Genomic DNA, 24,167 nt, shown 5'->3' on the forward strand with positions numbered 1-24,167 from the left:
CCTAGATATTTTTATTTGCAGTTGTCTCGAATATATTCTTTAGAAGCATGAAAGTAACATATTTTTGAAAAGCAAAAACACCTGGTTTAGAGCATCTCATTACGCACCTATCACACAAGGGTGGCGTGAGTCGGAACTCCTAGAAGTAAGATGAGCAGATTGTATATGGGAAAACTAGACACTGTCATTGGAAGATATCTAAGGCTCATATTTATGTTATCAAAGGATGTAAATGCTAAAATATAAAACATTTTCATTTCAGGCCTTTATTGTCCATTCAAGCACCCTCTGGCAAAATTATATTAAAAACTAAAGCTCTCTGCTTCATGCCAAAAACAAGCCTTGACCCCGTTTTCAAAAGAAACCACTTGTAAGCCAGTGTGGATATTTATTTTCCCTCTTTCTCACATTAATGTCTAAGTGACATTCAATATAGAATGTTGTCAGAGGGGGGAAGAAAGGAGGGGGTTGGGGTAAAGGGGGAAGGGGGGGGAGGGTGTTTGTAGAAGTTACCTAAAATTGGAGTTTACATTTTTTAATTAAAAAAATTAAATATCAGCATTGAAATATCAGCTGATTCCAAATAGCATGGATTTGGATGAGGTCTACATTAAATTTTATACTCTGAGAAATCTTTGGGAATTTAGAACAGGAAAAAGGCAGCTGGGCTACTCTGGGCTCAGGTGCTTGACATTTATGGAAATGGAATTAATCTTCCTTCTGAGAAAAAGCAGGTTGCATTTGTACTTAATATACCAGACTGAAACAGAATGCATAATTTTAGCTTTGTTAAAATGAGGCATTATTGAACTGGTGGAACACGTTAATCAGCTTCAGTTGTGTAACCGGCAGAAAGAAGTATGGATAAGAAGCTAGACACAGGAAGCTGGAGTAACTCAGCGGGACAGGCAGCATCTCTGGAGAGAAGGAATGGGTGGTCAAGACCCTTCTTCAGACTGGTATTGGATTGCTGGAACTGAAAGTTGGGAACATTATGATCTACAACCTCTATCATTACGTGCACATTTTGTTATTTATATATGCAACCACATGACCATCAACATGTACCCCTCCAATCTCAAGAAAAATAAATTAATCTTTCATACTTGCTGTCTGATAGCCCTAAACAATTTTTTCTTCTTCTTCTTAAGCCCTTTAATCCTCTAGGGAGCATAGGCCATTGACAAATGTCCTCCACCTCACTCGGTTGTTGGCGGTTCTTTCGACGTCAATTTTTTGGTTACAGATAAAGTTCTTTGATCATTGCACCATTCGGTTCTCTGTCAGGCTAACATTTCTAGGCAGCATTTATGAGCTAATCCTGTAGGGGATCCCATAACGTGACACCCTAAGCAGGCAAATGATTTCATGTGAAGCTTGGGGCAGAGTTGGCGCATGATCCTCAAACTTCATGGCTTCTTATATTTGTGGTGGGGTGACATCAGGGAACAGATAAAAGAACAATCTTTCCTGTTCATTGATTGTTTTAATATTTGCAGAGCAGTTTTAGTCTTCATACACCATCGTAATGGAAATCAAGGGTCGGTTACCAACCTCTTAGTCACTGTGGAAATCAAAAGAAGGGGATCCTTCTCAGGGTTATACCAGATGGATTTGCTAAAAATCAACTCTGAAGTCACAATTGCCCAATTACCCCAAAATTATGACATGGATTCAATCTTAGTTGAGCTACCAACCAAAATTAAAATGGAAAATGGTGGAAACAGGCAATATTTTGATTGGCACCTACAAGGTAAAATTAATTTTATTTTTGTCAGAGTTTTGCTAATCAACTTTCCTTGTTTCTTGCATTTTCTCTTCATTTTAAGTTTCCAATCATTATTATTTTGCTTTTTTAATCTCAAGTAACTAAACTGTCACAAGTGAAATCTAATACACACCATTCATTTCTTTTTAAAAATAATTATTTCCTGACATTTCTGTAATTAGATGATTGATGTTGGTTTTGCTATTATAATAGTTTCTAATTTCAGTCATTCCACCATGCCCAAGTCACATATAGTACAGTAATAATCCTCCATCACTGCCTGATAATGTGCCTTAGGGTCACCCTTGACATCACCTTTCTTGTGCAGTGTTAGTGTCTTTCCACTCATTTCTCTCAACACTGTGAACTCTCAGTCAAATTGCTCGTATACTACATTTTTTTAGCATGTGTTCACATCACAATGGTTTTACATTTCAGATTTACAGCGAGGAAGGAATGGGGAATGCGCCACCTAACTGAACTGGATTCAGATGTTTCACAAATGAGAGACGTTTTTATTGTATTAATCTTTCCCAGTAAGTTCAAACTTTTTTTTATTTGGTTATAAAATGTGGATGACACATGTAATGCCTGCTATCTTCAGAGGCTTTCAAGAATCAATCACAATGGTAAGTGTGGAGTCACGTGGAGCCAATCACAGGAAGTCAACGGGTCAGGCAGCATCTGCGGAGGGACTGGACAGACGACATTTCGAGTTAAAATCCTTGACAAGGGTCTGACCGAAACTTCATCTGTCCATTCCGTATATAGATGCTGCCTGACCTGCTGAGTTTCTCCAGCACTTTGTGGTTTGCTCAAGAATCCCGCATCTGCAGTTCCTATGTTTCCACATGGAAGCCAGATGGGTATGGATGGCAAGTTAGTGAACCAGATGAGGTGTTACAATAATCTGGTAGTTTCATGATCACCATTATTGATATATTTTTTTTTAATTCAGATTTATTTTATAATTTATATATAAATTCCCAAACTGCTGTGGTGCATTGGAACTGGTGATTCCAGATCAATGATCCAGCCACTGGATAATAGTGCCATAACTAAATCACTATCGTACTCTACCCCTAAGTGATCTTACAGCTCCTGAAACTTAAAACAAAATTACCTTACAAATATTTTCTGAATCCAATGTGATTGCATCCTCAGTTATTTTAATCTGTTCCCATGATTTACTTTTAAATGTATGAAAAAACACAATAACCACAGTTTACTTAAAGACATTTACTTTGATTGCCCATGAATTGCTAAATGAAATGCTTCTTAAATGGTTTCAGTACTGATTAAATATCAACTTATGTTTCAGTAACTGACACATTTAAAAATGTTCAACTGGCCTTGGCAAGTATATATATTTAAAAAAATACAAGTTATTCCTTAAGATGTAGATACAAGGAACTGCATATGCTGGTTTATTGAAAAAGACACAAACACTTGTGTAATTCAGCAGGTCTGGCAGCACCTCTGGAGAACAACGATAGGTGACATTTCAGGTCAGGACCCCTCAGACTGTTATTTCTCGTTCCTGCTTCTCTGGTGAATATTTTAATTATGGACATTAGAATCCAAGGTTTGGGAGATGCATAGTACCAAAAGTGTGACAATACAATAGACAATAGACAATAGGTGCAGGAGTAGGCCATTCGGCCCCGAGCCAGCACCACCATTCAATGTGATCATGGCTGATCATTCACAATCAGTACCCCGTTCCTGCCTTCTCCCCATACCTCCTATATCTTTAAGAGGTCTATCTAGCTCTCTCTTGAAAGCATCCAGAGAATTGGTCTCCACTGCCTTCTGAGACAGAGAATTCCACAGATTTACAACTCACTGACTGAAAAAGTTTTTCCTCATCTCCATTCTAAATGGCCTACCCCTTATTCTTGAACTGTGGCCCTTGGTTCTGGACTCCCCCAACATTGGGAACATGTTTCCTGCCTCTAATGTGTCCAATCCCTTAATAATCTTATATGTTTCAATAAAATCCTCTCTCATCCTTCTAAATTCCAGGTTATACAAGCCTAGTCGCTCCAGTCTTTCAACATACGACAATCCCGCCTTCCGGGAATTAACCTAGTGAACCTACGCTGCACGTCCTCAATAGCAAGAATATCCTTCCTCAAATTTGGATACAAACTGCACACAGTACTCCAGGGCAGTCTCACTAGAGCCCTGTACAACTGCAGAAGGACCTCTTTGCTCCTATACTCAACTCCTCTTGTCATAAAGGCCAACATGCCATTAGCTTTCTTCACTGCCTGCTGTACCTGCATGCTAACTTTAAGTGACTGATGAACAAGAACACCCAGATCTCTTTGTACTTCCCCATTTCCTAACTTGACACCATTCAGATAATAATCTGCCTTCCTGTTCTTTGCACCAAAGTGGATAACCTCACATTTATCCACATTAAACTGCATCTGCCATGCATCTACCCACTCACACAACCTGTCCAAGTCACCCTACATCCTCATAGCATCCTCTACACAGTTCACACTGCCACCCAGCTTTGTGTCATCCGCAAAATTGCTAATATTACTTTTAATCCCTTCATCCAAGTCAATTGAACCTCATGACACTATCAGACATAAATGATTTTTTTAAAAAACCAAACATTGGAGGACTGGCGCAGAAAAAAGAACGACGAAAGTGTTTATGCAATAAATTTATAAAGTATTTTGTAAGATCCTTTTTTTAAAGATAAAATATTTGAAGTGCATTGGGTTCTGCAAACAACATCTCAGTAAATTACTTTCTACTAAATTTACATATTTTCAATAATCACAAACCAAATTATTCAATCTAATAATAAAACTATAAAAATATAACAAATCCATCACTCTGAGAGAAAGCAAAACAGATAAAGATGTCGCAGGTTTGCAAATTTTTGAATAGAACTGAACTATGTTTAATACGTTTGAGGGGTTGCAGGGCCAACTTCAAAATCTGCACACCTCCTTGAGCACTGTTTTGAATTGAAATAGCAAAATACTAAGTAATGTGAACTCGTCCCATCGTTCCAGCATAATAGAAACTGCGTGCTGCTGACTTGCTCAGAAACATTAACAAGTTAAGTGGCAGTAGGTAAATATGTTTTCTTCCTCCTACTGCTCATAGTGGCTCATTCTACAAAAATGGTTTCACTTTCCCTAAAATCACCTGTTTTTTATTGTTGACTTTCTATTCCTCCAACAACCTCAACCTGACAAGTATGAATTTGACCATAACAGCAACTTTTCCCAGCATCAGTCTATGAGCAGCAACTAACAGGATACTTCATTTTATACCAAATAGTAAGTATTCTAAAAGCTTTAATGACTCTATAGCACAGACAAACACTGCAGAAGCTGGAATTGTGGAAAAAAAATAGAAATGCTAATATTTTGTGAACTGCGAAAAATTATTTGGGATCATTACAACATTGATTTTAATAAGCCAATACAAGAATTGAACCTTCCTGAACAGAATCTGTGAAGGATGGTCTTTCTTTCAAAACTACCCAGACAAGAGAGATTGGGCAAAGCAACTGATTGCACAGACTATGGATAACCAGTTTGGCAAGACCCTGGAGCACGCCAAGTCGTCAAATTTATTATTATATGCGTAGGTTTGGTGAAGTACAGGTAAAATTAAAATCTTGCCTGCAGCAGTATCTCAGGCACATAGACTCACACAGCACATAAAAGCAAAAACTGTGTGTTCACAGTGGCTCATGTTTTGCTGACTTGCTTGCAACCCTTTACCAGGTGGTCAACGTTCAGGAGCTTGGGTCCAAGGTGTTGAAGAACAGCCTTTTTAGTTGCTGGAAGAAGGACTGTAACTTTTCATCTATATATGGGGCGGGGAGGAGGGGGGAGGAGGGAGAGTGAGGGGGAGGGGGGAGGAGGGAGGGAGGGGAGGAGGGGGGAGGGGAGGGAGATGGGGGGAGGGGAGGAAGATGGGGGAGGGGGTGGGGAGGGGGATGGGGAGGAGGGAAGGGGATGGGGAGGAGGGGGGGAAGGGGGGGTGCTGCATCAATGCAGGAGAGGTTTGGACCCAACGGGTCCACAGTCTAGTATTGAATAAAAATAGGGATTGCACAGTTGTCCAGGCAGCAGAATTCACAGTTGGCTTGAGAGCGCACTGGAAATCAGATGGCCAGGGCAGCATCATTGAACCCTCAATCTCCAATAGTACATCAACTCATCTAAGGCCTTCTGTTGGGTGATCCTAGACCATATCAAGGTGCTGGACTGTACCCATTACTCGAGGGGGAAGATGAAATAAAGGGAAGAGACAGTCAGCAGAAGCAATTAGGACAAAACATTCCCTCATGTAGATAGAATAGAACAAACGGAATTTCCTAGAGGCCTCTCAAGTTATGAGGTTTTAGGGCCTTGCACTGTGGATAAATTCCACTTAAACAAGCTGAGTACTTGTAAGGACCAGTGAAACACCAGCAGTTTGACTACTGATGGCTGTTTCACTCTTTCACCAAGAGAAACCGTCAAGCCTATGATAACAAACGTATGTGCAGAGCAACAGCTTCTAGTGTCTCGAAGCCAATTAAATGTCGCTGGGAAGTGACTGCTTTCTGATACTCTTGGATGGAAAAAGGTACAGAACAAAGTAAATCTGAAAAGGTTTAGGTTTCAGTGATTCTGCTTCCACTTCACTTGGTCAAGTTGCCACTTTAGGGCAGTCTATATGAGGCTCAAGTATATGAGATTTAGTTCTTTATGGTCCACTCAATCTTTACATTTTTTTGTAATCAGATTTCACTGTACAGTTGTGTACATAAGGAATAAAACTATTTCAAATGACCACAACCCCTGTCAAGGTATAACTTGGCTTTGATGATGAAACCCTGTGTTAGATCTGGAAATAAATGTGACACTTGACATTCGGTTGACTGCAAATCAGCCATGCCATTTATTGTGATTAAAAATTATTTATATTTTGGTACATTTATGGATATCATCCCTGATGATCACAACTTTCACTGCCAAATCTGGAAAGTCTCCATGTTCATCCCAAAGTTTCTGGTAACCTAGGAATGTTATTACTGATCTAGCAACTTGAATATGAACTCTGGATGACTGAAGGGTGGTGTTTTGTTAACAAACCTTTAGCAACCAGTACAAGGGAAATCATCTGTTGTCTGGGGTGACTGCCGACAATTACTAACCCACCAAGCTGCCAGATGAGTGGATTTGGCTGAGTAGCTGAGGTTTTTTTCCAATCTATATTGCATCCTACGGCCCTTAATAACCAAGGAATGGGAAAGGTTTGTTGGATTTGGTGAACATGAGATTTGAAGTTGGCAAGTCAGGAGCCTGGTGTGTTCATTGCAATCTCTGCCATGCACTGCCCAGCATGGTGGAGGATTTAAGCAGCGAACCAACACCTGAAAATAGTACAGCACAGTGAGTTTTAGATGTGAATTCCTTTGAAAGTTGAATGGCATTTAAAGTTTAGAAACAAGGAACTGCAGATGCTGGTTAATACACAACAGGAGACAAAGTGCTGCACTAACTCAGCAGGTCAGTCAGCATCCCTGGTGAACATAGATAGGTGACATTTTGGGTCGAGACTCTTCTTCAGACTACCGAAGAAGGATCTTGACCTGAAACGTCAATAGTCTATGACTGTGTATAGTTGTAGTTACAACCTCTGCAGGTGAAAACATTAGCTTTTAGTTGAAGGGTTCACAATATGAAGGGAATTGACAAAATTTATATGGAGCAACTACTTTCTGATGCAAATGAAATATAGCATTCTCAAATATAATTATAATACTTAAACTAAACCAGGCATAACAAGGATGTTTATGAATTTTTCTTTATGAGCCACCAATATTGGGGACATAAACAGTCACTAATGTTTCCAAGTGGAAGTTCAAAAGAAAAACATCATTGACCCAGTGAAATGTGAGAATGTGACTCATTCAACCGCATGATGTAGTTCTGGCAATCAGCCTGAATGAAAGTAGACATGTATATATGGAAGAGAAGAATAGAAAGGAATGAGATATGAGTTGGCGAAGTTCACAGTGGGAGGAAGATAGTTTGGTGTATGTGACTTGTGTCATAAATTCAATAAAAATAACTCGTTTTTTTAGCACCTTTGACATGCAGCCTATTAAAGTGCCATAAATTAGGCAGGTCAAAAGCAAGGACAAAGAGGTAGGTTTTAAAAAAGAACAGTGGGTAGAGAGAGAGAAAAAAAGATAATCTGAGAAATTAGAACCCAGGTTGCTGTTTGCCAATGGTGAGATGGTTAAATATGGGATGATTTAGAGGCTAGACATTGAGCAATGCAGGGCCTCCAGTGATTCATAGGTTGGAATGACTGAGATACAAACAACAAATCCAATAAGAGATTGGAAATTGAGATGTTGATGGATCAGGAGTCAATGCAAGTAGCAAGGACACAGGAGATGAGTAAAATGGGCTTGGTTTGGTTGCTTCACACAGCCGGGAAGTTTTGAAAGATTTTAAACATACACGGGATATAATGTGGGAAACAGGCTAAGGGTGCATTGTGCACTCAGATGGCCAATGATTTTGCAGATGCCCTAATGGTGATGGTGAATCTCATCATTAATGTCCGGCTGTGCTGAGACATGGTTTGTAAGATATGAGCCGTCCATATTTATCTGTGTTATTGTGGACTTCATTGTCAGAGGGCGCTGTTGAACAACAGGGCAGATTGACGGAGGTCCACTGTCCAGTAGATCAATCCATTTGCATGCTTCACTGAATGTCATAATGACTTGGAGCTCGGTCTCCAAATGGAAATAGATGCAAGCACAATCTCTGTACTAAAGTTTAACTATTGAGGTTGGGATGGCCATGGTCCCGTAGTGGAGATGTAGATTGAAGAGTTTCCAATCTGTTTGCGCTCCAGAGAAAACTTCTCTGGAAGTTCTCAAAGTTTTAAAACAAAACTTTGTTGGAGTTGAGGTTTAGATACACATTCAGATTAGTTTATTGTCATACACCAGAATGCAATAAAACTCCTTGTTCACACAAAACTCACGGGGTAAGCCGTATAATATATCAATAAATACAACGACGAGAGCAAAACATCAGCATGGTGCAAGAATGTATTGCGACCTGAAGTCATGCAAAAATATTAAAGTGCAGTAATGGAATGATTTAGAGTTAAGAGTATGTGGCTGAGCCTCCTGGAAAATGGGTGTAAAACAGATGATTGCTTCTGGAATCTGATAGCAGTCGGGAAGAAGATGAACTTAAGTCTGGATGTCCAAGCTCTCAAGCTTCTGAATCTTATCCCAGAAGGCAGATGAGAGGCAAAGGAATATCCAGGGTGGTAGACATCCTTGACAATACTTCCAGCCTTACGGCGCAGTGCATCATGAACTGGACTGAATGGAAGGAAGTGGCCAACCTATGATGGACCAGGCTGTGTTCACCACTCTCTACAGATTCAGGCAGTCAAGCCCAAAGCAGAGCAGGCTGTGATGTATTCCCATCAAAATACATTCCATAGCGTATCTGTCATTCAAGAAAATCTTCTAATCTGCCTATGAATGTAAATGTACTGATGTGTTCTTTTGATCACTGCATCAGTTTGAAGGGACCAGATTATATATGCAGTGATATGGATGCCTAGGAACGTGGTGCTGTTGACCATCACCACAGCAGCTCCATTGATGAAGGCAAGTTTGTGTTTACCCCCTCGCTTCCTACAGTCAACAACCAACTCTTTTATCCGGCTGATGTTAAGGGCTAGGTTGTTGTTCTGATACCATGACGCATGGTTCTTCAACTTTTTCCTGTACATTGTCTCATTAGTGTTGATCTGGCCAATAACAGTGGTATCATTTGTGATAAAAGCCAATCGCAGATGGAGGCCTCTAGGCCCACGTCTAGAGGTATAGGGATGAGCTTATTCCGTATAAAGATTCAACATTGATGCAAGGAAGAATATAAGCAAAGGTGTAGTCTTGCTTGACATCAGTCTGCAATGAGATTGTATCTATCGTGGATCCATTAGTTGAGATCACACATAGCATACCATCGTAAGATGGAGATGAATTTCTGCAACCAGCCAAATTTGAGGAGGATGCTTCATAGTTCTTGTCAATTAAAGGAGTTAATGTTTTATTGATTTCATAAAAGGCCATATAATGTGATTGACCGGGATGAAAATAGTCCTTATGTTGGTTGCTTTCCTGAGGCTGCTTGCAGTATCAATGGAGTCAATGTGGGGGGGTGGGGGGAGGGTGCTGGTTTGTGTAATGGACTAAGCTATGTTCATAACTCTCTGCAATTTCTTGCTGACTTGGGCAGAGTTGCTGCCAAACCAAGTAGTGATGCATCCGGATAGGATGGTTTCTTTGATGCATCTGTAGAAATTGGTAAGAGTAGTTGCAGACATAGACAATAGACAATAGGTGCAGGAGTAGGCCATTCAGCCCTTCGAGCCAGCACACCATTCAATGCGATCATGGCTGATCACTCTCAATCAGTACCCTGTTCCTGCCTTCTCCCCATACCCCCTCACTCCGCTATCCTTAAGAGCTCTATCCAGCTCTCTCTTGAAAGCATCCAACGAACTGGCCTCCACTGCCTTCTGAGGCAGAGAATTCCACACCTTCACCACTCTCTGACTGAAAAAGTTCTTCCTCATCTCCGTTCTAAATGGCCTACCCCTTATTCTTAAACTGTGGCCCCTTGTTCTGGACTCCCCCAACATTGGGAACATGTTTCCTGCCTCTACTGTGTCCAATCCCCTAATTATCTTATATGTTTCAATAAGATCCCCCCTCATCCTTCTAAATTCCAGTGTATACAAGCCCAATCGCTCCAGCCTTTCAACATACGACAGTCCCGCCATTCCGGGAATTAACCTACGCTGCACGCCCTCCATAGCAAGAATATCCTTCCTCAAATTTGGAGACCAAAACTGCACACAGTACTCCAGGTGCGGTCTCACCAGGGCCCGGTACAACTGTAGAAGGACCTCTTTGCTCCTATACTCAACTCCTCTTGTTATGAAGGCCAACATTCCATTGGCTTTCTTCACTGCCTGCTGTACCTGCATGCTTCCTTTTATTGACTGATGCACTAGGACACCCAGATCTCGTTGAACTCCCCCTCCTCCTAACTTGACACCATTCAGATAATAATCTGCCTTTCTATTCTTACTTCCAAAGTGAATAACCTCACACTTATCTACATTAAACTGCATCTGCCATGTATCCGCCCACTCACACAACCTGTCCAAGTCACCCTGCAGCCTTATTGCATCTTCCTCACAATTCACACTACCCCCCAGCTTAGTATCATCTGCAAATTTGCTAATGGTACTTTTAATCCCTTCGTCTAAGTCATTAATGTATATCATAAATAGCTGGGGTCCCAGCACCGAACCTTGCGGTACCCCACTGGTCACTGCCTCCCATTCCGAAAGGGACCCATTTATCCCCACTCTTTGCTTTCTGTCTGTCAACCAATTTTCTATCCATGTCAGTACCCTACCCCCAATACCATGTGCCCTAATTTTGCCCACTAATCTCCTATGTGGGACCTTGTCGAAGGCTTTCTGAAAGTCGAGGTACACCACATCCACTGACTCTCCCCTGTCAATTTTCCTAGTTACATCCTCAAAAAATTCCAGTAGATTTGTCAAGCATGATTTCCCCTTCGTAAATCCATGCTGACTCGGAATGATCCTGTTACTGCTATCCAAATGCTCAGCAATTTCATCCTCAGACTTCTGAAGAAATAGAGATGTTGGTGTTTATTCGTAGCGCAAGCTTCAACGTGGTGGGTCCAGGATAAATTATTGTTGATATTCATGGCTAGGAACTTGAAGGTCATGACTATCTCCACTTCGGCACCATTGATGCTGACTGGGGAGTGTACACCACTCATTTCCTGAAGTCAATAACTAGCTCTTTCATCCTGATGACATTTAGGGAGAGATTGTTGATTGATACCATGTTACTAAGCTCTCTTTTTTCTTCTTGAAATTGGTCTCATAATTGTTTAAGATCTGGCTCACTATAGTGGTGTCATATGCGTATTAGTAAATGGATTTAGAGCAGAATTTGGCCGCACGGTTGTGTGTATAGGGTATATAATAAGGGGCCGAGAACCCATGCTTGTTGGGCATCTGTATTCAGAATTATTGTGGAACATTTTTTTGTTGCCTATTCTCGTTGATTGTGGTCCATGGGTCAGGAAATCCAGTTGCATTGTGGGGTGCTATGAAGGCATACATGTTGTATGCTTTCTTTACCATCCTATTCCACTTGTGTTGATATACATTAATCCACTTTCAGCGAGCTATAGACTTACAGCCCAAGATCCTTCTGTACAAAAATGCCCCTAAGGGTGCTGCCATTTACTGGACACTTTTTTCCAACATTTAACCTCCCGAAGTGCAAAACCTCACTCACGTCCCAATTAAACTCTACATGACATATCTCTGCCCATATTTACCATTGATATATAGATTACATGGTCCCACATTGGCCTCATCAACTACCTTTCCCACCCAGAGGTGAAATGAAAATTAGTAATCTTCCATCCTGATGAACCACTGAGGAGATAACCGTGTATATCCATGCAATAAAGTTCAAACAAACCTGAAACATTAGCTCTGTTTTTCTTTCTACTGGTCTGCTGAATGCTACCAGTATTTGTTTCTTTTATTTCAGATTTTCAGCATCGATGCACCAAAGGTCTCGACTAGAAATGTTACCCATTCCTTTTCTCCAGAGATGCTGCCTGACCCGCTGAGGTACTCCTGCACTTTGTGTCTATCTTCGATGCACCGAATTCATTTGTTCTATATCTCTCTATATCACCATCTATATCTCTCATTTCACTTTGCTCTGACTCTCAGTCTGAAGACGGGTCTCAACCCAAAACGTCACCTATTCCTTCTCTCCAGAGATGCTGCCTGATCTGTTGAATTACTGGAGTGTTGAATTACTCCAGCATGTTGTGTCCATCACTGTATCCGTTGTTCAAGATGTGGACTCTTATACATCAGTGAGATCAAACGAAGACTGGGCGATCGTTTCGCTGAACACCTTCGTTCAGTCCGCCTGGACCTACCTGATCTCCCGGCTGCCAAACACTTTAATTCCCCTTCCTATTCCCACACTGATCTTTCTGTCTCAATTGTCAGAGTGAGGCTAAACGCAAATTGGAGGAGCAGCATCTCATATTTTGCTTGAACAGCTTACAACCCAGTGGTTGGATATTGATTTCTCTAACTTCAAGTAACCCCTGCACTCCCATCCCTCTCCATCCCTCCCCCACCCAAGTCGCACCAGCTTCTCGTTCTCACCTAGAAAACATCTAACAATGGTCTGTTTCCTTTATCATTGTTACTTTTTGGCATATCTTTCATTCATTTGTTCTATATCACTCTACATCATCGTCTATATCCCTCGTTCCATTTCCCTTGACTCTCAGTCTGAAGAAATTTATTTCACAAATTGCTGGAGAAACTCAGTAGGTCAGGCAGCATCTCAGGAGAGAAGGAATGGGCGACGTTTAGGGTCGAGACCCTTCTTCAGACTGATGTCAGGGGGGGCGGGACAAAGGAAGGATATAGGTGGAGACAGGAAGATAGAGGGAGAACTGGGAAGGGGAGGGGAAGAGAAGGACAGAGGAACTATCTAAAGTTGGAGGTCAATGTTCATACCGCTGGGCTGCAAGCTGCCCTGTCTGAAGAAAGGTCTCCACCCGAAACATTACCCATTCCTTCTCTCCAGAGATTGTGCCTGTTCCCCCTGAGTTACTCCAGCATTTTGTGTCTATCTTTGGTGTAAACCAGCATCTACATTATACAGGAACATCCAACACCAAATAGTATAAGGAATTAACTGCAGATGCTGGTACAAATCGAAGGTATTTATTTCACAAAATGCTGGAGCAACTCAGCAGGTCAGGCAGCATCTCAGGAGAGAAGGAATGGGTAACGTTTCGGGTGGAGACCCTTCTTCAGACTGGGCAGCTTGCAGCCCAGCGGTATGAACATTGACCTCCAACTTTAGATAGTTCCTACACCAGAAACCAGACGGACTACATCTCCCACAAAGCAGCTGGAGGCGGAGGGTAGATAGTTCCAACACCAAATATTGGGCTGAAACCAGACGGACTACATCTCCCACAAAGCAGCTGGAGGCGGAGGGTAAGCGGGCTCCGGGCTCACACGCCCCCTGCAGGATCGGAGGGCTCAGGACGCCGGGCATCAGGAAGGGGTTCCGCTGGGCGGCGAGTCGCTTGCAGCCCCTGTCTCCTTGTGTGTGTGTGTGTGTGTGTGATGTGCCGGTGCGTCCGCTGTCTCCCACACAAGCGGAGACACGCCGAGGGGAAGCCAGAGGCAGAAGGTCCAGCTCGGCGAGCAGCTTTAGAGAGAACCACGCAAGGCTGACAGGAGCGGGGAAGAGCTCAGGCTGAGCCACATATCTCTGCAGGTCAATGGAGCTGGAGAATATAGTCGCCAATACGGTCCTGCTGAAAGCCAGAGAAGGTAAGCAAGCTGCAGCCTGGGGGGGGGGGGGGTCGTGCAGCGGGGTTTGGTCTCAGTGTTCATTTGGGGGCGAGAGGGATTGAACGGATGGAGAAACAGCAACACATTCATTATTATTATATATTTTTTTGCAACCAATACACTTCTTTTTTCCCAATGACTTGTTGAAAGGAGCTGAGCCTGGGATTTCCTGGTGAGATGTGAATGTCTCACTGCGCGGGTTTTATGGTGAATCGAGTAGCTAACCAGGCTGGCATTTCTCAGCAATGGTTTGGGTTTTGTCCATGGTGTGCCTACACCCTCGACCACCCCCACCACCAATATGCCCCTTTTGAGCTGAGCTGGTGGGGGGGAGGGTGGGGGGTGGCGCCGGTCGTGGATCTGAGCTCTTCTTTGAATTGAAAAATGTTGTACATGGACATCACGTTCTGGTTGCCAGTGCAAGAATCTTTCTTGCGGAACGTTCAATAACAGTAGGTAGGCTTCAGTGCAAAGGGAGATCCTGACATCTTTCCGATATTAGATCATTTCGCCGTGGAAACATTCTCTCCGCTACTATATGTGATTGGATGAATTTATTTTGTAACCTCTTCCCCCCCCCCCCCCCCCCCAAAGAATATAGATGCAAGATCGATTGACCGGGCAGCTTAAATAAAGGCTGTTAGTTGAATCTGTGGTGAATTTTGTCTGTGAGATGCAAATGGATATTTGGGCGATGTGTTCCCCCTTTGGCAGGTCCACCGCATACATGCTCTGAATTAATGGGTTACCTTTCTTTTTCTAGAAAAAGGTGGCAGTGTATGGGGGGGGGGGTGAGAGAGAGAGAGAGGGGAGGGGAGGGGAGGGAGAGAGGGGAGAGAGAGAGAGAGGGCTAATGCATTAACTTCTATGTGACTGGTTTCCAAAAATGGTTTTGCATTTGCACTCGTTAAAAAAAAAACCCACCCCACTCATTTAACGAAATGCAGTACGTCTGTGAGCCTGGAAGTGGCTTCAGTTGCATTGCAATCTGCACATCACGTTCGTCTGGTGGTAGACGTCACCCCCGGGCTTTCTATCTCACCTAGCCGTGTTCTTGCGGGATTTCTTTCCACTCTAATTCGAGTGACGAGAGGGAGGGGGTGTGAGTTTCGTATCGACGCGTTCCCAAAAAAATAGATTTGATAAAACACAATAGACGAAGCGTTAGTCCCAATTTAAACCAGCGTCAGTCACTGTATCTGTCTGTGATGTCAAGGTGCTTATTCGTTTTCAAGAGGCTGCATTTATTTCTGAATGGTGTGAGTCTGGCTTAGACTTGGGTCTTAAACAATTTCGAATTATTTTTTATTGCAGTGTGATTTGGCCTTCAGATGTGGAAACATGCAGGAAAATGCAACATTTTTTAATGTGAGCGCTGTGTAGCTTCATCTGAGAGTGTGTGTGTGTGTGTGTGTTTTTGTGGCTATTTTGTAAATGCGCAGAGCTTTGTATAACTAGGATTGGACAGGAAATAATTGGCATGAGCAAAACCCGAGTGGCCGAAGAAGAAAAGGGCGTCTGTTACGTTTTCACACATTTTAGCACATTACATTTTCTGTATCTGACGTTAGATGGCAGAGGTTTCCGGAAGCTGCGATTAGGACCCGGGGGATTGTAGCTTTTACGCACATTGCTGCTTTTGCAAACGTATGGCTGATAACGTGGATATTGCATTACATTTGCACTCAGCAGGTACACATGTCAAATAAATTGTATGCGATGAGTTGACACTGGAGACGGAGCGATTAAGGAGGGCATCGCGCCTTACTCTGCTCGATATAATTCACAGTCTTTTTTGTTCTACGTAAGAATTAATGAATCATCCACAACATTTCGGAGTAATATCGTATGTTACTAATATAAAACATTTGTGATAAATACTAAAACAATTGTCTGGATAAGCAAGATGTTCAGAATTGCAGCAGTCACATATGTATTGTCTCCATCAGGGCTGTTTGGATTTTGAGGCATCACATTACATCACATTATATCTATATGAATACACTATTATATTTTTGGAATATATGTTACTAGCATCACTTTTCTGCCAACATGGAAGGGCATTACAATGCAAAAGTATTCTATTGGAATTGTACGTTTTAAAAAAATAGATGGAATGGACAATATTGAAGAGCATCATTGAGATGCAGAAACTACAGTCAAAGAGAGATACAGCGGGGAAACAGGCCCTTCAACCCACCAAGTCCACACCAATCATCAACCACCCATTCTTACACCAATTCAAGCCTACTATATTTTATTTTCCACATATTCTCATCGTACACTGCTTCCTAAATTCTACAGGCAAGATTAGCAAGTTTGCAGATGATACAAACGTGAGTGGTTTTGCGGATAGTGAAGATGGTTGTGAATGATTGCAGCAGGATCTGGATCAATTGGCCAGATGGGCGGTGTAGACAATAGGTGCAGGAGTAGGCCATTCGGCCCTTCAAGCCAGCAAGTGTGTGGAACAAGCTGCCAAAGGAGGTAGTTGAGGCTGGGACTATCCCATCATTTAAGAAACAGTTAGACAGGTACATGGACAGGACAGGTTTCGAGAGATATGGGCCAAGCGCAGGCAAGTGGGACAAGTGTAGCTGGGACATTGTTGGCCAGTGTGGGCGAGTTGGGCCGAAGGGCCTGTTTTCCACACTGTATCACCCTGTGACTCTATGACTCTACCACTCATCTACACACAGAAAGTATTTGTAGAAACATTTTGCAGAAATAATCAGGATCACAGGAGAAGAATGATGGGGAGCAGAGGGAATAGTGTATTCATTAGGTGCAGATTCCTCCTTTAATGCGTGTGACCCAATTCAATAAGGCCAGCTCTGTTATGGAATATGAAATGGATCCCGGGGATCAGCACAGAGTATCCTTTATATATTAGTTGTAGAATTCTGCCTTGTTTCAGGCTAGTTACAGTTTAGTTCTGCTTGTAGTTTCTAATGAAGCATCTTAGTTGCGTGAAATTCCTTATTTGTCACGTGCGATTGATCTGGATTCTTTTTAAAATAGTGCTTCCTTTTAAATTAAAACATACTGTGATGCTAAAGTTGTGAGATGAAAATTAATTTTTGTTAAATAAATAGGGTCCAGTTTGCTGGCACTGCCACCAGTTCCATTATTATATTTTAGAAAATCAAAAACGGATCTAAAATCGAGCAGAAATTGCTGGAAATACAGCATCAGTAGATACAGCATCAGTAGAAAGAAACAGTGTTGATGTTTCAAGTTAATACCTTTCATCAGAACCCTAATGAAAAACTGTAATTAATGAAACACCAAGTCTGTTTCCCTCTCCAAAGACTTCTCAGCCTGCTGTGTATTTCCAGTGTTTTCCTGTTTCAATGCTAGTGGAAGAATATGTATGACAATCACTTAAGTATTATTCGTAGGATGCAAAATTTTTCCCTATTTGTGTGAAACAAGTTCAGTGCTGCAATCACTGAAACGTTTTGTGTTATTAGACTGGTAAATATGTCCACGGTGAATCTATTTTATGTATAATGTGCAATATAATTGATAAGGCTGAGAGTCAGAGGAGAGGGAGTTTAGAGATTATGGAAGGGTAAGGTGTGAAAATGACAGATCAAAGCAGATGGTGCTAAGGAAATGCAGAATGGTTCATTGTTAGCTGAGGGGAAGGTGACAGGGAGGCATACAATCAGTAAAATTAATCAGAACGACAGTGAAACTAGTCCGACACTATTCCGACATTGGAGGAGGCCCTGGACAGAAAGGTCAATATGGGAATGGAGGGGAAGTAAAGTGTTTTGCATCTAGGAAATCGCATAGGCGTAGGTGGACTGAGCGGAGGTTATCAGCTAAATGATCGCTGAGCCTGCGCTTGGTCTCGCCGATATATGTATAGAATAGTGCTGGTGTACAGGGTGATCGCTGGTTGGCGTGGACAAAGTGGGCCGAAGGGCCTGTTTCCATGCTGTATCTCTAGAGACTAAAAGAGTCTTGACCAATGTTTTATCTTTCAATCCCCATCCTTTAAAAATCTCCCCATTTTTGCCGTAGTGTAGGAAAGCACAACAGAGAACAGGAGGTGCCTCCTGTAGAAGGGTCTCGACCCGAAACGTCACCCATTCCTTCTCTCCCGAGATGCTGCCTGACCTGCTGAGTTACTCCAGCATTTTGTGAATAAACAGGAGCTACCTCCTGTTCTCTGTTGTGCTTTCCTACACTACGGCAAAAATTATCCTCAAAAGCAAATAATTGACTTTGAAGCACTTTGGATTATCTCAAGGTTGTGAAAAATCCCATTTAAATACGAGTTAATTATCTTTTAACTGGCACTCCATTAGAAAGGAGGCAACAATGAGAAGGGCAACAGAGTTCTGTTCATATAATTTTGATATAATTTTTAATGTGGGGAGAACAGACCGTTTTCATCTATGTATGTCACTTGCAAAAGTCAGGCAATAACTTGGCATAAGATATTAGTGTTACTTTATACAAAACTGCTGAGCAATTCAAGGTTTGCCATGGTGGAAGTTTATTATTTATTTGTTTACTAAAATGTGAAGAACACAACATTGAAAAATTGTACTGTCACTTTATAGAGCCATGTGGCATTGTGTAATTTAAAGGGCACCTTTCCCTCTTAGTCTTTAGGATTTCTAGGTAACAACTAAGTGAAAACATGAAATACCATGTCATAAATTCAACATGGGTTTGACTGCAAATAAATCTTTCTGTGTCTCTTACTACAAGCCTGTTTTAGGTAGTATTAAGGGTGCTCACAGTTGTTCATAATTTTATCTAAGCGCATAAATGATGAGATTTAACTGGATAATCTGGATTCTTGTCATTTGCTTGCTTTGGGAATTATTCTTCGAACTGTTGCATCAATGAGAACTTACTCAGAATTCAGGCGTTTTAGAAACCAGAGGCAATATTTTGCATACTATTGCAAATCCAAATGGCTCTTGGTTAAAATAAGACACCAAATGCTGGAGTAACTCAACAGGTCATGCAGCATCTTTGGAGAACATGGACAAGTGACGTGACCTGTGCATGTTGTTAACCAGTATCTGCACTTCCTTTTGCCTGCCCTTAGTTACACCAGCAAAGCTACTGATCATTTTTATCAATATTAAATGGATAACACCTCTGTTTCGCAATCTGAAAAGCATCTGAACCGCTCCAGCAATTTATTGAGTAATCTGACATTTCTCTGGCTATTGGCAACAATTTGTCCTTTTCCACCTCAATGTATGGCATCGGTTCAGATTTCTAGGAGTTTATGTCCTTTAGCATGTGTTAAGCTTAGTTTATATCCTGAGGTCTTATGGTAGATTTTGTCTGGGGATAATCAAATATAGATTCAACATGTTAAAAAGCAAAGTTCTAAAACAGCTTATTTTTTCCAACATATCCAGTATGCAGTCGTGCTTCTGTTGCCATTCGAGTATATTGATTCAGCCCACAAGTAGCTCTGAAACCAGTAAATATAACAACATGTTTGGCAGAATTGTGATGTTTTGGTGCATTTTAACCCCCCCCCACACACACACACACACACACATACTATATTCAAATCATCAGTTCTGTGTTGCTTTCCATTTTGTTAAGCTCCTGAATACAGGGAAAAAAATCATATTAGAAAGCCACCTTGGCAGACAGTACTTATACTTATAGTTGACCTAAGAGTGAAGTGGCCACTTTCTGGTTGAAACATCAATATCAAGACATTTGATTTGGCAAATCATCCAGTTTGGAAACAGAACGGCATTTAATACAGCTAATTTGAATTGTGCATACTTTTCTCTGTAACATTTGACAAAATAATTTGCATAAAGATTATTGAATGTAGTAACTCCTTCATTGCAAATGAAACTTTTCTCATTCACTTGTGCACGGGTGGTACGGCATATAATTGAGATGCCTCAGAAATCCAGGCTTCAATCCTAATCTTGGATGCTGTCTGTATGGAATGTGCCTGAGGTTTTGTGGGTTTTCACTGAATGCTCTGGTTTCCTCCTGCATTCCACTGACATACTGATTGGTTAATTAGCTAATGAAAAAAATAACTGCAGAGTAGATGTGGCAAAAAATAATCAAAGGAGAATTGGTGGGCATGTGTGTGAGAGAGTAGGTTGTAGGGCACAGGGAAATGAGGGGGGGATAGGGCAGTGGAAAACAAACTGCAGGACAAACTCAGCTGGTCAGGCGGCATCCGTGGAGGGAAATGGACAGACAGCATTTTTACTCGGAATTGAAGAAGGGTCCTGACCCAAAATGTCGTTTGTTCATTTCCATTGAAAGATGCTGCTTGACCCGTTGAGTTTCTCCATCTATTCATTTTTCTTCCACAATATGTTGGATGGGGATTGCTCATCTGGTAGCTGGGATGGGACCTTTGGGCCAAATGGCCTTCTCCTACATTGTTATCATTAAAATGACAACTTTCAACCAATTATGAACGTTTAGAGAATCTGGTTTCCAATCTATTGCACTGTCAGGCATCGGGGCGAGGCACTGAGCCAACTCAGAGTTATGCATTTATGAAAGTGGTTAGTCTACTATTTACTTTGGACATCGCATCTTTAAATAACTGAATATGTTTCTTTATCCAAAATCTGATCTGAAAATTGCAATTAGCCGCAGTGACCTGCTTTCAGACATCATAAATTCACATGGGGAAATGGCCAGTACTTTTTCCGGGCAACCTTCTTTTCCTCTCTGAACACCATAGAGCGAGCATCATAGAAAGTTGTAATTTCCTATTGGACTCACTGCCTGTAATCAAACATTTAAATTTGCTGTACCATTTAAAGAGACATTTTCTGAAGATAATATTAATGCAACATCTCAGATTCTTGATGTTGTTAATGGAGTTGTTTCCTTTGAGCCTGTTGCATATTTACGTACTGGGACTTTGTAAATTTAGGCTATTATTTCACTGCTCTTTCAAACATGGCCTTAAAAATCCGTGTTTTTGTGCATTGTGTCTTCATTTCTAAATGGTGGGCTATCAATACGACTGAAATAATGTATTACACATTTAGTCAAACAACTATACTGTACGTGGTAGAGACGTTTTCTCTTCCATGTGAAACTTGCAAATGACTTGATAACTGAAACTATTTTCGATTTCCAGCATGAAGTGACTGTATCAGTGAAGAGGTTGGAGTTGCATTGTAATAAGATTTTGGTCAATCGTATAAATTATTGTTTCCATTGACTATTGTGTTCCTAATGCCTCTTAATATCTACAATTACAAATAATTATGAATTATTGGGGATGCCTGATTTCTAATTTATGAATGTGATGCATGAATGTAATTTTGATAGATATTTCATTTTGTAACTCGGTGTGAATTTATTTTTTCTTAATGTTTTGAATTGAGTTCCTTGTTTGTGGCACCTGGGAATCGTGTACCATTCATTTGATTCAGATTGTTGAAAAATATAGTTGCCTCTCCATCACTTCATGAAGTAGCATTGATTTTATTAAAAGGAAGCTTTTTCTGGTCAGTTGTAGAATTAACTGCATGCTCCCATAAATCAGTCTGAAGACGGGTCTCAACCTGAAACGTCACCCATTCCTTTTCTCCAGAGATGCTGCCTGTCCCGCTGAGTTACTCCAGCATTTTGTGTCTACCCATAAACGAACACCTCCAACTTCCTTTAATTAATCAAGCTTAAAGATAATACTGATCCATAGGAAAAAACCCCTGCAGATTCTGGTTTAAATCAAAGGTAGACACAAAATGCTGGAGTAACTCGGCGTCTCAGGAGAGAAGGAATGTATGATGTTTTGGGTCGAGACCCTTCTTCAGACTGATGTCAGGGGAGGGGGCGGGACAAAGATAGGATGTAGACGGAGACAGGAAGACCAGTAGGAGAACTGGGAAGGGGGAGGGGATAGAGAGGGGAAGCTGGGACTACCTGAAGTGGGAGGTCAATGTTCAAACCGCTGGGGTGTAAACTGCCCAAGCGAAATAAGAGGTGCTGTTCCTCCAATTTGCGCTGGGCCTCACTCTGACAATGGAGGAGGCCCAGGACAAAAAAGGTCAGATTGGGAATGGGAGGGGGAGTTGAAGTGCTGAGCCACTGGGAGATCAGGTTGGTTGAGACGGACTGAGTGGAGGTGTTCAGTGAAACGATCGCCGAGCCTGCGCTTGTTCACGCCGATGTAGAGAAGTTGGCATCTGGAACAGCGGATAAAATGGATGAGGTTGGAGGACATACAGGTGTCTACCTAATACTCATCCATGCCTGGTTTCTTTACAAAGACATTAGTGGAGAAACCAGGCAACTAAAGACCCAACAGTTATGAGGAAATTGATTTTATCAGAGACAGAGTAACTGAGCACTTAGATAAATATCAGTTAATTAGAGCACTCGGTCTGGATTTGTGAAGAGTACATTGAGTCTGATTAACCCAGCTGTACTTTGTGAAGATGTCACTAATGTGGTCGATCTTTGACAGTCCCTTGGGTTCGACAATGACTTGATTCCACTCCAGTTCAGTGGCTTCTCATATCATTCCTCTTTCCGAATGACAAAGGTCATAAAGCTCATCGAGCCTATGCTGGCTCATAGATCATTCCCATTTCCCCACCTTTATCCCTGCCCCTGTTCTCTCTCGTATACCCATCAACTCCACAGTGATTCCTCAACCATCCACCTTCATCCACTGGTAATTTACATGAATCAATTATCTAATCAAACCACACACTTTGGGATGTGGGAGGTTAGTGTAGCTCCTGGGAGGAGACCAACATGATCACATGGAGAATGTACAAATTGCGAACAGACAGCACTGTAGGTCAGGATTGAACTGGGTTCCTGGAGCAGTGAAGAAGAAGGTCTACCTGCTCTGCCACTGTACCGGGTGTTGTGGATTGGCTGGTGAGTCTTGCGTAGGAACTGCAAACATAGCTGCAGGTGGGGATGGATAGGTAGCTAAAGATGTTGTACCTGCTTCCTGCTGTTTGCACATGATTTCTGCATGACCCCATTGCAGATGCTCAAGGCACCAGGTTCTTTCCTGGCTGCTTCTTCTCATGAATTGAAGATGTTGAATTTTTCCAAGGAGACTTTAAGAATGTTCTGAAGTGTTTCCTCTGATGGTTTGAACTTGCCATAACCACGTTGGGGAAAAAGGTGCTGGTCATGGAAATCTACTGACCCACCATGTGGAAGATGTAGCACACCCAGTAAAGCAGGTTAAAGATGAACTGAGACTCAATCTTGGCTTGGAAAAGGAAAGGATGGTGACTTTGGACAGTTTGGATTATTATTCCGTGTCATCACACAGCTGTTTGCCAATAGCGAGCAAATTTTAGTGCCACGTCGTTGGCCTCTGCAAGATCCTTTACAGTGCATGTGTCATGGAGATGTTCCATAGTCTAGAGGCCCCATCCGCATTCACAGTCTGCCGCGTCTTCAGTATATCCCCACTTCAGCATGTTCGATTTGCTCCTCCCCATGCCTGTCCGCAGTCTGTTGAGACTGCGCCAGGTTATCCACGGTTGGTCGGAACCTGATGGGAGTTTCTCAGAGGGATCGATTGCCATGTGAATGTCTTCTGGAGATTTCTCTAGTCTCTCTTCCCAGAGTTTGAGCCTTCTGGACAATGCACTGCAGTCCAGGGGATGGACAGAAGAGAGGAAACATCTGTGTGATTTCAAACGCTGAGGTAGCAAAGGGTGGTCATGTAGGGGGTGTCTTTCATCCTCTGATTGTCTGAGACGTTCTTTTTGACTGGCTACAGCTCTTCTGATTCCAGGAGGTGCAATGCCAGAGAGGAGGTAGATGTTGTCAGTCTTGGTAGGTTTCATGCATCCACTGATGCAGCGACAGCTTGTATTTAACACAGGATCAATCTTCCTTGCAT

General features: G+C 41.9%; 1 protein-coding gene across 1 annotated transcript in view; it reads left to right on the top strand.

The window, feature by feature from the left end:
- The first annotated feature begins 13,997 nt into the window (after positions 1-13,997).
- LOC144601413 (G protein-coupled receptor kinase 5-like) overlaps positions 13,998-24,167 on the top strand; it is a 213,293-nt gene continuing 203,123 nt past the window's right edge. The window contains exon 1 of the mRNA XM_078413511.1: positions 13,998-14,284. Coding sequence (XP_078269637.1) covers positions 14,233-14,284 — 52 coding nt within the window. The 5' untranslated portion in view covers positions 13,998-14,232. The remainder of the gene's footprint in view (positions 14,285-24,167) is intronic.

Source organism: Rhinoraja longicauda, chromosome 16, assembly GCF_053455715.1.
Source record: "Rhinoraja longicauda isolate Sanriku21f chromosome 16, sRhiLon1.1, whole genome shotgun sequence".
NCBI lineage: Eukaryota > Metazoa > Chordata > Chondrichthyes > Rajiformes > Arhynchobatidae > Rhinoraja > Rhinoraja longicauda.